The sequence below is a fragment of the Corvus moneduloides genome, chromosome 3 (assembly GCF_009650955.1).
Source record: "Corvus moneduloides isolate bCorMon1 chromosome 3, bCorMon1.pri, whole genome shotgun sequence".
Taxonomy (NCBI): Eukaryota; Metazoa; Chordata; class Aves; order Passeriformes; family Corvidae; genus Corvus; species Corvus moneduloides.
The window spans coordinates 43,350,308-43,365,408 of NC_045478.1; the positions used below are offsets into that span (position 1 = coordinate 43,350,308).

At 37.9% G+C, this 15,101-nt stretch overlaps 1 protein-coding gene across 2 annotated transcripts in view; it reads right to left on the reverse strand.

The window, feature by feature from the left end:
• Positions 1-594: 594 nt before the first annotated feature.
• The window catches only part of FBXL4 (F-box and leucine rich repeat protein 4), a 67,240-nt gene continuing 52,733 nt past the window's right edge, over positions 595-15,101 (reverse strand). For both annotated transcript variants that reach the window (XM_032105121.1, XM_032105122.1), the window contains exon 9: positions 595-10,147. In XM_032105121.1, the coding sequence (XP_031961012.1) occupies positions 9,984-10,147 (164 nt within the window). In that variant the 3' untranslated portion in view covers positions 595-9,983. The remainder of the gene's footprint in view (positions 10,148-15,101) is intronic.

Consider the following 15,101-nt stretch of genomic DNA (forward strand, 5'->3'; position numbering starts at 1 on the left):
CTTGACAAGTACAGTCCAGCTGATCACCTGTCCCCTTCTGGTGCCCATTTTCAAAGCTGCAGAACTCTTAACATTCAGAGTTTATCATGTTACTTAAGTTCCACATTTAAAAGCAACTGTACCAGTACGTACATAATTAAAGGGATTAAGAAATACCTTATGGTAACATAATTTGTGCTAGAGTAGGAAATTATTCTTGAAAGAAATTCAACAATTATATTTTTCTTGGAGGTCTCTCTTGGTACATTGTAATCTCCATATTCTGCTTTATATCCCATCTGTCTACATACATCTGTTGTCTCTTGCTCTGTACCACAAAATGTTTCAGGCAGTGAAGCATCTATTTCATGTAACACACCTAGTTCCGTGTGCTTTCATAGGACTAGAGGAAGCTAACCATTAAACAATAATACACTTTTCTAATAATAATAATTTTTTTAAAAAGCTAGCTTACAAATTTATATCCAAAACCTTCCAGGGCGTCTTATTTCAAAGTGAACAGTGATAAAAATATTACCAAAATGTTCCTCAGAATGCATCATATTGTGTTGTATTTCATTGTTTTCTAAAAGGAATGCACAAAAGGTCAATGAATGTAGACAAATAATTTATTTTTTATTTATTCATTATTTTATGTACACTTGGCATTTTGCAACAGAGTCAAAGGGAAACAAATTAAATGCAAAGCAAGATAAATATTACAGGTTGAATATATTCTAACACATTTCTGTCATCTCTGAATTAGCAGACACTGACAACTCAGGGAGAACATTAATTTAAACTTCTTTATACTGGTAGTAATGGAGTAAACTGCACAACACAGTATTATGACATTTTAAATGCTCCAACACAGCAGAAGAAAACAAGCTTAATTTGCTAAATAGAAATCATTGGTTAAATTTTAAAGATAAGAAGAATTTACCTTTGAATTAGCAACATAAGGCATTAGATAATTTCTCCGTAATAAATGAAATCCTTCATGAATACAGGGCTAACATCTCTGTTTTTTGTGTACGTGTGTGTTCAAGTAAACTCCGACCTCATACCCCAAAAGCACAAGTCAAAGGTATTCAAATGAGGAGGAGCCAAGTATCCATGCCTGAGCTGTGTCTGCAAATGCAGACACCTTTGGGTTTACACACAGAAAGAAAATACGGTAGCCAAATCAGAACAGAAGGAATACACCAATAACATTATCTTCCACTTAGTCAAGCAGAACACAGATCAGGGGAAAAACCTTGTTTTGAAATGTAATCAAGTACTTGCCTAAGTGTAAAAGGAAAGCATGAGTCTCAGAGAGGAATATTAAAAACAAATATACAGATGTTAAACACTGCTTAGTATACTAAGAGGAGCACAAAAGTAAAAGTAGGGCTAATTGCTGAATAGGAACACAGAAAACAGATTTGGGATCTAAGACTGCACATACAGAAAGAGCTCTTGGAATACTGACTATATTTAGGACTGCAGTGGTGCAAAGGAGTGGATATTAGCTTCGTGGGCCAGTGTAGCTTAACATCAGGAAAACAGTTCTGAAAAACACATCCAAGAAACTGCTGCCCCTCCCTCCAGCTTGGTTTGGCTAACCACTGCCTTCACCATACTTTAAATACACTCTTATTAGCCTTTCTAATCTAAACCTTCCAACATCTGTTTGGAAGGAAGGATCTCTGTTGAATTTATTGAAGCCAGTTAGGACCTGAATGTTCTCATATGTTCACAGTAACATTTTATACTTTAGGGCTTGAGCCACCATCATGAGGTGCAAATAAACAACCTCACTTTGGATATTTTTGTGGCACAGTAATGAGATGAACTATATAAAAATTAAGAAGCTTTGGATCACAATCTAGAGTGGCTATCCTCGTTTATGTGAATTTGAATTAAAACATTTGCACAACCAACATGCTCCCACCTGCTGCTTGTTTGTTTTTTTTTTAATTGAAGCTAAATGCCCCCTTCCTTCTGCTGGCTTTAATAGCCAAACTGGGAGGGTAAAAAAAACCCCAAACAACCAAAAGGACAACCACTCGAAAACATAATTTTCTAGTTTTAACCAAGATATTTTGTAGGAAACAATCAAATCCAGTTCAACTAACAGACCAAGCAAGTGGTGGCCTTTGGTGGAAGCAAGTGAAGCTAGGGGACTAATAGAGAGCACTGAGGGGTAAGCAACCTCTTACTCTGAATCCACTCGTGCTAGCTTCCAACAGAAATTTTATTTGGTTTACACAGACCTCTGCTTTTCCAAAGGTCAATTCAAGACCTCAATTTAAGACTAATCTGATCTGAATTACCCTCTAGAAGAACCTATCTACCCAGTGACAGGACCTTAGGAGGCTAGTTTCCTAACTTTAGTATCTACTCTAGAGATTTAAAATTCAATGATATAAATATCCTCCAGCTACAGAAAATGTGCTTAGAGGCAATTATCCCTTTTGTCCTTCTCAACTTGTTATTACAAAAAGGCATAACTTGCTTCTGGTGCTTACAGGCATAGCATGCACAGCACAGATATTTACAGATAGTGTCTGGAACTATTCCCTCTATTCCTGCTCTTCCACCTTTATAGAAATTAGTTTCTTTAAAAGGTAACACAGTAGGAGTTTCTTGTTACATTACTCAAACTCCTATTGTTGTGGCAGAAAATGGAGCATAGTATTAAATAATAAATACAATGCAAGTATTTTGTTGCTGGTTAGGTGATGGGGGGCAGGGAGAGACCTACTATGTTTAAATTAATCCAGGTGCTGGGTTTAGGTATTCAAATATGAAAGTCTGGAGATGCCCTTCCCTCTCCTCTGCACATATGAACAAATGTGATCAGGAAATTTCCCCAGCCAATTCACACACCTCACTTGCAGAAATCAGGCCAATCTCCACAACCCCCAATTCCATCTGCCTGGCAAGGACACGAACGCAAAATGCCACAAAGATGCTGAAGAGATGCAGTGGCTTTATGTTCACTAACAAGATCCAGAAAGATCACCATCACATAGACTTCACTGTGACAGCTGAAGGGCACCTGTAACTGTCTGTATGCCAAAGTTAAATCAGAAAGTGCAAGGTCTCCCTGTAAACACATCAATTCCTGGTTATTTCAGTTTATTTTCAGTAACTATTCCAAAGTAACTCCAAGTACAGGCTAGCCATTAGTTTCCAAATTACAACCAAACCAGCTATTTTAAATTCATTTCTGTTTGTTTCAGAACAGTGGGTATGTGCAGAAATCTGTGGCACTGCCCTAAAGAAAAATCTAGAGAAACCAAGGTCTGATAAAAGGGAATCCATCTTCTGATGGTGAGCAGACAACTCTTGACAATGGTAAAATAGTAAATATACAAAAGATGGGAATTCACCACAATTATACATGGTATCTCCCTAAAACACTCAGACATCTCAGTGTTTTGTAAACTTGGTCCTCTTTTTCACCTGAATTCAAATGTTTGTGTTTGACACTATGAACAGGTAACTCCTGTACTCAGCTTCCAACAGAGTAAGCAGGAATAACTGGCACCTACACCATGGCAATCTCGATTCAGCGTAAGGTCTATGTAAGCCAATACTAAAGATACACCAACTAAACTGTTCCTAGTGTATTACAGACAACTCAGTTTCTAATCAGAAACTATTGCCAGTGCCCAAGAACAGCGTTACTTTTCTTAGTCGTTGGTGTAGCTTTCAGACTTTGGAGTGACAACCATACTCCCATAAACCAATTGTGTGTTTTGCATGTTACAAAACTGCGTTGAAAACGTTACCAAAATTTTATTTCAGTAAGTTGCACTGCTAACTTAAACTGAGAGAAATGTTACTTCTAAAATAACAAAAAAAGGAAATGTCCAAGATTCTTATGTCTGTTCTCAACACCACAAGTTCATTATGATAGGTATTCTTTCCTTCCCCTCTCCCTACCTTCTTCAGCAATCAGTACACTGAAGCAAAGAAACCAACCACAGGCATATCTCGGATCATGGAACAAAGAATGGATGAGTTTGGAAAGGGACCTCTGGAGGTCATTTGGTCCAGCCTCCACCTGCTCAAGCAGGGCCACCCAGTCAGTTGCCCAGGACGATGAGTATCTCCAAGCATGGAGACTCCACAAGCTCTGCAGGCAACCTGTGCCATAAAATGTGTCATCCTTGTGTGCTTCAGTTTGTGCCCACTGCCTCTTGTCCTGACCATGGGCATCACTGAGAATTTGGCTCCCTCTACTTCATTCTTATATCCATCAGATATTCCTATACATCAATTACACTTCCCTTGAACCTTCTCCAGAAACTTTACCATTTTTACTCCCAAACTGCAGTTTATTTGTCCTCAGAAAAGGACCACTTGCAAAAGACCTGAGCAATTAAGTCTTACATGCACCTGTGTGTACATGCATGAAATAGTTACATTAAATAACAAAAAACATGGCTTCACAGTGGTAGGCAAAGAAAAAATATTTTTATGTAGTTGATAAAAATGAAACAAAGAGACGTCATGACTTACTGCACAAACGTGTGCAAAAGGTCAGTATTAAGAGCATCTAAATGGTAACTCTTGATTTAGAAGTATGAGCATGTGATAGTATGTGGAAAGCTATGTTTCTGGGAAAGATAATAGCTGATCTAGAGCAAGGCACTTACTTTCCTCACATCTATAAGTAGCTCTGGCTACCCTTCTATGAGTTTCCAGATAAAGCTGGATAAGTACCCCTTTTTTTCTGTTCTCAACCTTCTTGACATTTGCATTTCTTCAGGATCCAAGGAAAAATGCATTTTCAAATAGTTGAAGGTATTTTTATTTTTTTTTTATTTTTAGAAAAGGTGAACAAAACAGGCAAGAGCAAAATTTCATTCCTCACAATGGATCCCCTTCAATTTAGGACGTCTGTCCTAACTGCACCATTTACCATCCTTAAATGAAAACAAGACAAGGAGAAACCAGAGCTATGTAACTCAAACAAAAGTAACAGTATTTACTCCATTAGCTGAAAAGGAAAATCTCACCACTGCCTCCTATTACAGAGGCTGAATCTTCTTAAAGAGACTCCTCCTGCTGATGCCCTTCTCTGAAGCTCATGAGGATCTGTAACATGCAACATTCATTTCTCAGCCCTTCCAAATGTCAGTTACCACAACTTGTCCTGTGCCTGGTAACATTTAACAAAGAGCACCTTCTTGCATTTCATTATCAAGTCAGAAATCTAAAAATCACAGAAATCATCATCTCAGTGAAGGACTAATGCCTTCATCTGGGAAAAAATGTTGACTGCATCTGACACAGCATGTGCAGATGCATTAAACCAGGAATTTTTAGTCTAGCAATTTCAAAAGCGACAACTTACAGAATCATTGTAAAAGAGCAATAATGAACATGTAAATCATATAGATAAAGTCACTCCCATAGTCCTCATAATAAAATGCTACATTTTATCTAGTTTTTGTAAATTTAGCAGTCCTGCAGATGTGACATGGGAAATATATCCCATAAGATGCAATAAGTACACACAGTAAGAACCAGGACCCAGCACACAATTTTTGCAAATGCACAGTGGGTGACACTTCTGATGAAGTAGAGCAGTTAAACTACTCAGTCTTAATTATAGCAATATGAAAAATTATCAAAATAGTGGCAATACATTAATTACGTTTGTCTGTTCATTTCATGCATTTACAGAACTATACATACAGCCAGTTAGGTACACAACATTTTGGAACAGAGAAAAGGGATGCATTTCCAAAAAAGCCCAAAACCAAAAACCAAACTAAGAAAATAAAACAAATTACATACCAAAGGCATTGGCAAGGGGCAGAAGCAGATCCTGGCATTAAGAAAACTTCTCAAGTTTTCAGAATTATTTTATTTGCTTCTCTCTTGATGGAATTTGGCGGGGTTTAAGGTTTAAGGATGGATGTTGTTTGAGTTTTATTTTTCAAGACAGGTAGTACAGCACTGGATGGAATTAATCTCAGTTTTGTATCTAACCTGAGCTAAATCACAGCTTCCAGAGTCTCCAGAGAGGTTCTCTAGAACATGATTCATTCTACTTTCCTTAAATGTCTGTCTTAGGAGATTAATAACTCCCTAGAGGTGCCCAGATTCCTCCCTTGAAGTAGATGTCTAACTTTCAGAGAACTAACATTCAGTGAGATGAATTCTACTCATTGTGTACCACGATTACTGCACATCTTGTATCCGGAAAACTTAGCATAAGAGCTCTAAGGAAATACAAGGGGTTTGGTAGGTTTTGTTGTTTGTTTGGGCGTTTTTGTGTGAAACTTGAACCTCCAAGTACATGGGGGATTATAAGGTCCAAACTCCTATGCAAAACTGTTCTATATAAGTCATGCTCACTAATGGACTTAATCAGGTATATCATTTAAAGAGCAGAAACCCCATCCATTTCCATAGAGCTATGTAGCCAGACAGCTCAAAATTACAAATACAAGTAAGTACACTACTGAATTAAAGCCTCGAAGAGTTGAGAAGATGCTTTAAATGGTAAAGTTATCATACTAGTTTTTAAAACTACCCAAGGAACTATATCTTTACCTATAGGCCATCCCAGATCAATTTCATACAAGAGGGTATGGAAGCCCCCCTTTAGTTTACAAACAGGAGAAGTTTGGAGCAAACCTCTTTTTGCGGACACGTTAGCCATGGGTTTTTAACATTTGTTGCCAAAGCACATATTTTACAAAGCTTCAGAAAGACAGATAATCGAACAACAGGATTAAAAAAAGGAATATCCTTAACAGCAGAATTTAGATAACATGACTGAGGGACAGTCTAGTGATGAAAATAACAACCCAATTCAAGAGTAATTAAATTCCTCCAATGGAGGAATTGACATAATTAATTTTGGATTACATGAAATTAGAATATGTTTCCCTCTACACAACTGCTTTGCAAGGAGACAATCCACAGTAGTTATCGGACTTGGCATTCGCTCTTCGTACCCTGTAACACCTTTCAGGAGCAGACAAACCAAAAGGCACTTTGGCAAAGCAACATTGGAAACCCAGCACATCTCCTGTCCAGGCTTTTCCTGCTGCATGGCTGGAGAGGAACTCAGGCTCCAGGTACAGTAAAGCAACAGCTGAAAGCAGAACTCCTATGAAACATCTTTTGCTATTACACTCACTTCACAAAAGTAATTCCTACATGAAAAACTTAAAGATTCGTACACATTTAAGTTTGTACACACATCCAAAAAGATTCATACATACACATGAAGATATGTGTGTATATATATAATTTATGCATACATATGTATAAATAGACACACTTAAGTAGAAGATAGTGGAGCTAAAGAGACAGCGACCTACTCTTGTTTCTTTGTGATGTATAAGGAAGGTCTAAAAGCAGGTTGTTTTCTTTATCCTACAAGTATTACAAATGTCAAGTCTGGTCTAAATTCATTTTGCTGGAAGACTTCTTGGACTTATAAGGCCATAGCTAAAAGAGCTTCTTACTTCTCTGACTGAAAGTTGAAGTCTACAACTACAGATGGAAGCCATTCCCAATCATTTCTCAGGTCTTTGAGTTAATTATATATTGGCAATAGCTACGTTTTAAACAATCCAAATAAAAAGTCAACTTCAATTTATCTTCCAAATAACAACAAGAGAATTCCTGAAAAAACCAATTCAAACAGAAGATGCAATATAAGAAAGAAAAAACATTCAGTACGAAAAAAATTTCAATTTAAACCTTCTTTACGCTACCTAAAAAGCAACGGAGAATGAAATTCATTACATGTACATGATTACAAAAACACTCATTTGATTCACTGATGAGAAGTTAAACTCTATTATCTACCAAGTTTACCAGTTTGAAGGCACAATGGCTATCACTTCATCCACATCCCATTGTATTTACAGTGAAAAACAAACACAAAGGATCTCTACAGAAAAAAAAGGACATAAACACAGAACAACCCCTGAGAAGTGAAATTTTACAACAAAAACATTTGTTTTGAAATTCTGTTCTTTGTAAACTGCCATTATCTGAACCTGTGTTCTCCTGTAACTAGAATAATAATGTTTAATACTCAATTACAATGAAAAATATAGACTAAAAAAGTTAGAAGTTCCCAGAAAAATAAACAAACCCCAAACTGATTGAGAGACATGAGGTCTCACAGAGAATCATACCAAAGCTGACATCTTTCAGTGTGGAAAAAAAAAGTAAATCAATCTTAAGTTCTCTGACAATGTCCAGATTTCTTAAGAAAAAAATGGAATGGCATAATCTAGTTGGAAATCCCATAGTGCCATCTGTGTGGAGGAAAAAATCAAAAAGCCAACTGTGCATGCCCTTCTTTGGATCTGGAATTCCCCAGAGATTCAGCAAATTTTAAAAATCTGAAGAACTGGGTCTTTCAATAAAATCCGGTAAATGTTTTGTAGCTGTTTCATGACATGGTTTATAAAGTATTGGCACCAGCACAAAAAGTTCAAAGCAGTCATTCAGGAGTCACAGAGATTGTCAGATTTTTAACGATTTGCAGCAGTCCTCTAGTAGCAGTTCGTTATTTACTGCATGAACTGAAGTGTTCTTTGTCACTGATCTTCAGAACAACACTGTACTTCTTGCAGACAAAGTCTTTTTCTTCTCATCCCAGTAGGTAATAAGTGCCATCAGTACAGGAATAACAGAACCAGTATCAAATGACAGCCTATATTTTATGGTCCATATTCATCAACAATGGTTAAAAAGGTAAAATTCTAAACCAAAGCTATACATAGCAACATACTCTAGCAGTGGTATTTGAGGGGAAAAAAAAAAAAGAGAAATGCTTCATCCAAGAAAGTGCTAAAGGAAGAAACTTCCAGAAATTGTCCACCAACACAGTTTACTTTCTCCAGAGGCTAAGCAGTCTTAAAGAGAAAGTGCAATAGTACCTTGAGCTAATCTCCTCTTGGAAAAACAAAACAAAAACTCCAAATGAAACAAATCCAGTACTAAGGTTTAGTGATCATAAAATCATCAAATCATATTGCCCTTGTTTCAAGCCCGTTATATTTTCATTGCTGTTTTACTGAACAAAGATGCTTTTTTTTACACCTGACAGTAGATTTGATGCCAGTGAAAGGGACAGTTGCTAATGCATTACCCTAAGTTCTACTTTTCATGGTACTCTGCATCCAGATGTATCACAAATCAAGTCTTGACCATGACAAAAATTTAAAAAAGAAAACTACTCCAGAGTTTTCTACACATTACCAGTTACAACATTAAGTACCTGGCTTAAATTTTGTATCTCAATACCAAGAAGCAGCTGTTAATTCTATCTTTCATTTCTGCTCCAAGTTCAGGTGGTCCGGGTTCTTGCATTTATCTGTTGTGTCGCTTAGGCTGGACTGTAAAACACCACTACATCTATTTCAGGTGAAGGAAGGGAGAAAGATGTAACAGATACAACTCACTGCGAAAACTCGAAGAAGACAAAGTGCCTTTTCTATCTTTCTTATACACACTTAAATTGGCCTTCAAATAACTAATTATAGGCCAGATCATAAAATCTTATGCTGTAGGCCAAGCTAGAATGCTACAATATCTGTGTATGTATATACAAATACATATGTATACATTTATATATACACACACACGAGCACATGAAAAGGAAGCACCCATATTTTCCTTACTGCTAAATATTGAACTTCTGCTTTCACCTGGATATTAACAGTGTACTGTGTGTAACACCCTGTGAAGGGACATTTAAGAAGACATTAATTTGCTTCTCATTAAAGCCAGACATATGGCTAGTATTTAAAACATGCAGTGCCACCAATTAACAGAGTAAAATAATTCTTAGGTACAATATCAACTTTAAGAAACATAATACATTCAAATGTATTTTACCCATTTGTGTAGATAATTAATAGTTTCCGCTATTTCACAGCAGATTTATATTCTCCTTTAAAAAATCAGCACAAATTTACAGGAAAACAACTCTGTCAAACGAGTTCCACAGCGGCATATGTAGGGAGTCACTGGGTGAAACTCTTTTTTATGAACACATTAGGAAAGTTGGCATTCAGTTCTAGCACAACTCTATTATCAATCTGTGAACAGAAGGACACATCGAGTAAAGAAAGGTCTTTACAAGACTCCAGCAATTTTCTTAAAGATGCAGGGCTCACCATCCTCGTTCCTGTTCAAAAACAAAACAAACAGAATTGTAAAGTTACCAGGAATAGTGGAAAGTTTCAAGCTGTTAATACTGTGTCATGAAAAAATGCTACTAAACCACAACTTTTATCTAGAGAGTTTATATATCCAACACTACTGCAGAAAACTGCTGGCAGACACCAACTCACACAGCTCCATCTTCAGCTAACTAGCACCCCAAAAAGCCATCTAGTTCAGGATCTTGTCTATGTCAGGGCCAATTATGTTCCCCACCCTCCTTACCTCCCCTGCAAAAAAAGCAGCAGAGTTTTTGAAGTAGCTTTTTGTGGTGGCCGGTTAGCCTGTGGTACAAGGGATAAAGAGTCCGCTGGTGGGACAAGTCCCTAGTACCAAAAGAACCTCCTCAGGTTAGGGTGACCAGAAAGGCTTCTCCCAGGATGCATTGTTATGTTAATCTACCCCAGTTCTGCTTCCCTGGTTGGCCCGTGGCCCCTCCACCCCCTTGCTACATGATACATTTCATATCCTAGAAAGTTCTCCATTCCAGGTTCCCCCCACTGGCCTCTGCCCCTCACCACTCCCCCAGAGCTTCTCCATCAGTCCCTGGCACTTGCCCCACTGCCATACTTAAACCTGAGCTTTCCATTGTTTTCGTCTTTGCCTCTGGAGTCCTTCACAGTGTAGAAGTAATAAACTGTTCCTGTGGAACTCCATGCAAAGACCCTTCCTGCCTCTTTGCCGCTGACCCCTATCACTGAAGCTGTCCGTGCATTTCTGCGTGCATGTGTGTGAGTGTGTGGCTGATCCTGCTGAGCGGCTTCGCTAAGGAGATGCTTTTAGAAGATCGCTGCACCCTGCGCTCCGGCACAGAAGCAGAGAGCCCAGGATAGCAATAGCTTTTCACTGGTGAATCTTCTCAATTGCCAAAATTTATCATTTTAGGGTTTTCTAAAGTTATCTTTCATGAATTCTACCACTACTCTGAATTTCTTCATACTTACAGCCCCTTCACAAGTTCCACAGTTTACTACATAACATCAAAAAAAAAAAAAAAAAAGAGAAAAACCAAAAACTCCAGCCTATTAATTGCAATAATTAAGGTGCAATGGAAAGAAGCAGTGAGATCATTCCCAGTTTACTATTTCTAAATCGTTCATACTCCCATGCACATCTCTTCTGTTCCCTCAAGGCCATCTGTTTTCCAGACTCCCTTGCATCTCAAAATGACCCTTGTTGTGTTGTTTCTGCACTAATTTAGTACTTTTGAAACTGGATGACCAGAACAATACAGTACACTGAGCACACAGTCAGTAATTTTATAATACAGTCTTACGGCATTTTCTCCATTTCTTGTCTCCCTAATCTTCTCTATTCCCATTAGAATGATGCTGGGCAATGAGCTGATGTTTTCCAAAAATTGTCCACAGGATCTCTTTCCTACATAACAGCAGCTAATACAAACCCAGCCCCCTATATATTTAGCTGATGTTATTTTGCCTCATGTGATTTGCATTTGATTCCATGCTTTCCTCCTGCTTTATCACCTGTTTAATAAATATCACAAGATCATGCTGCTGTTTTTCAGAGTTAATTCTTCAGTTTAAGATTTTTCAACTCTGAACACCTGTGTGTTACCCTCTGGAATTATTCACCCCTCTGCCTGGATTAGCAGACCCTTGGTGACCACAGCAGTGACATAACTTCAGTGTGAAGAGATGATACATTCTTGTCCTCTGTTGTTTCTAAAACACTCAAAATCCAGAAGACAGCTAAGTTACAAAAGCAGCACAACCTTGGCTAAAGCTTTTGAAAATCCAGTGCTCTATGGATTGGAGTAGTGCTCATGTTCACCAAGAACTCCAAGGAATTCTAAATGACTGGAGAGGCATCCTTGCTGCGATGCAGCTCTCCTTCAAAATATGGTAATGTCCCCTGTATGTCCACTGACTGACTTTCTCATCGCTGCCACTGGTTTACACAGAGCAAAAGATGATCTTACTGTTTTGTAGCTCCTAACCCAAGCCCTTTACAGAAGGTTGTGCCATGTTTGTAACCCTGCATTACTCTAGCACCGAGGCTGATTTAGGAGACAGATCACACCAGAAATAAGATTTCCAGAGCCCTGTATTTGAGCTCATTTAGAACCACTGCATAAATACCATTTAGTCCTAACAATTTATTATTATTCAATGTATTGATTTGTTCAAAAGCTTTCTGTATTGGCATTCCAATTTAAGGCAGCTTTCCAGGCTAATCTCCAGGAAAGAATGGCTCTGATGTAGAAGCCTGCTTGATCCCCTCCGCCATGAACACTAATGGACAGACAACAGTTCTCCTGCAACAGCCTGGTATAGGGGTGAGCCTTCACATCTGGACTATCTACCAAGCTCAGTCACTCCTGTAGATGTCTAACACATCTAGCTGAAGTACAGGATCATTCACCTCTAGCCAATGGCTCCTAAATACTTCATATTTACTGCCTTACTGTGATTTCATTTCACTTTCTAGAGTTCATCTTCCTATTTTCATTCTCTGAATGGGATTCAATTTCAGAAAGACTCCAGATGGTTTCAGTAGTCTCCAGTACTCTTCTGCATAAACAAGGGGGTATCTAAATGTGGTCTTCAATTATCCTATGTCAGGCTCTCAGATTAGTTGCTTTAAGACCTTACTGAACATCACCCAAGGACAGTCTTTGCTATCATGTCCCCAAATTTTATCTCCTCCACAGAGACAAAGCTTGTCATTATCATTGTGATTTTTAACTCCTTTATCATTATATAATCACCATCATCAGAACTGTCTGGTGGTTCATGCAACAGTCCCTAGGGCTTTACATAGAAATTCTGTAATATGCTTTATTTATTCACTTCATTTGACCATGAACTTTACCACAGCATCACTGTTCTACCATAAGGACCTGCTCTACCATTCCAAATGCAACTCTAGGAACAACACATTATGCTACTTATCTTTTTTTCCACCAAGCCTTAAAATTGCTACTACATCAGCACCTTCATCTAAACCCAGTCTCATTTATGCATCACAGCTTTTATGCTTCAAGATCCAAATGTGTGTTTCTACAAGCATGCTAGATTTAGATGCCTAGCTACAGATTTTTTGTGTAGGATGTTCTTCGTTCCTTCCTACCTGAACTTTGATAGTTCTCCTACCATTTCATCTAAGACTTTTAATAGATTTGCAACTAAGTAGGTCATCCTAAATTGCATGTTTTATTGCACCTGGGTTTTTTTCCTCCTCAGACTCAAAATTTTATGTTAGGAAATACCTTCTTCTAAAAGCAATCCAGTTGGGGTTTGGTTATTCAAACCACAGGATAAGTGAACATTATCTGTAGTCTTACTTTTATTTATACAATGTACAGTTAGTAAGGTATGTATCTTAAAAGCCCATTCAAAAGCATTTCAGAATTTTAATACAGCACATTTTCCTTTGTTTTTGAAGGATTGACAATGTAGCCTGCTAGTTAATTATCTATATAGTGCATTTTTCTTCTGGACTTTGGAGGCTTTTGGACCTTTATTATTTACTACTTCTCCTCCATGGACTAATCAGCCATTTCTCAGAATACACACATAACCAAAACATTAAAATCTGCTATTTACTTTTGTTGTTCAGCTAATTCTCTGAAAAAATTCTCTTGCATCACCATTGCAAAAATCACCTCTGAGTAATGATCTCTTTGCTAGAACAATTATGTTTATTAGCTGTAAATAATTTAATTTATATTCATCATATATCCAAGTCTTCAAATTCTATAGCAGTTTAGGAGACCTGTGCACAACAGCTATAAAAACTGCCAGAACCCAAATTTCTTGGGCAAGGGATACTACTACACACAAAACAGTATTTCAGAGTAGCAACCTTGAAAATAACTAGCACTCTTCCCTCAAATATTCTGACTTTTTTTCCCTTCTTCCCCTAGACCAGCCAGACTAGCCTTTTATTCTTTACATTTTATTCCATCTATTGCACACAACTCAAATTCAAAATTTTAATGTACTACACATTTTCATGTTTGAATTGACTAACTACGTGTTGATGTTCTCAAGATAAAGCTGAAAAGTTTGACAGCTGGCAAGGGGGCAGTTGGGTTTTCTGTTGCTCAGGAAGGTGTGGGAGGTGTTGAAATGTAGATAGGAATACATGAATTTTGTGGTAACGAGGGTGTCTACTTTTCATTACTCTTCTTGTGCAGGACAGAGGCAGTTGGAACTTTTGGGGAGCGAGGTTAATATGATTTACTCTTCACCCTTGACAGCAGCTGAGAACCCCACAGCAAGAGAACTAAGCAGCTGATGTGATGTGCAAGAAAAGCTCTTGGCACTGTCAATTCAGGTTGCCATCTGACTTGTCACATTGCTCAATGCTGATCACAGTTTGAAGACTAGTTTTTTAACTACTGGTCTAGAGGTGTCCACTTAACTTTTGATAGCACTGGCTGATGTACTGCGTCACTACAGAACTGTCAGATGATCATAACTGGATCATTCTGACAGAGTGTGGAAATATGCCATGTCAGTCAGTGGAAAAGATGTGGGTTGGGAAGGAAATGATACTTGTAAGCAGCCAGTTCAGGATGTAGTGGGTAAAAACAAGCTCAGAACTAAAAGTTCAAGAGAAGCACATTGTCATGCACTCAGTGACACACTTGCACCATGCTTCCTCTTCCAAACTTATGATACAGCAAATATGACCAGCTCATGATTTTTTTGAACAGAAATTTACTTTCTATGTTTTATACAGCACAAACACAGCCTGACATCCAACAATGCTTTACATGGGCTCTTGAAAACCAGCAATTTTAATCTCCTACAGAGTTCTCTGACTCTGTAACAAGGAAATTGCCAAACAATTATGCTAAAGGACAGATGGGTAGCAAGCCTAGGACCTATCACCTTAAAACACCATCCAGGCTATATATAATGCGTATTTTGCACCACTTACAGCTTAAC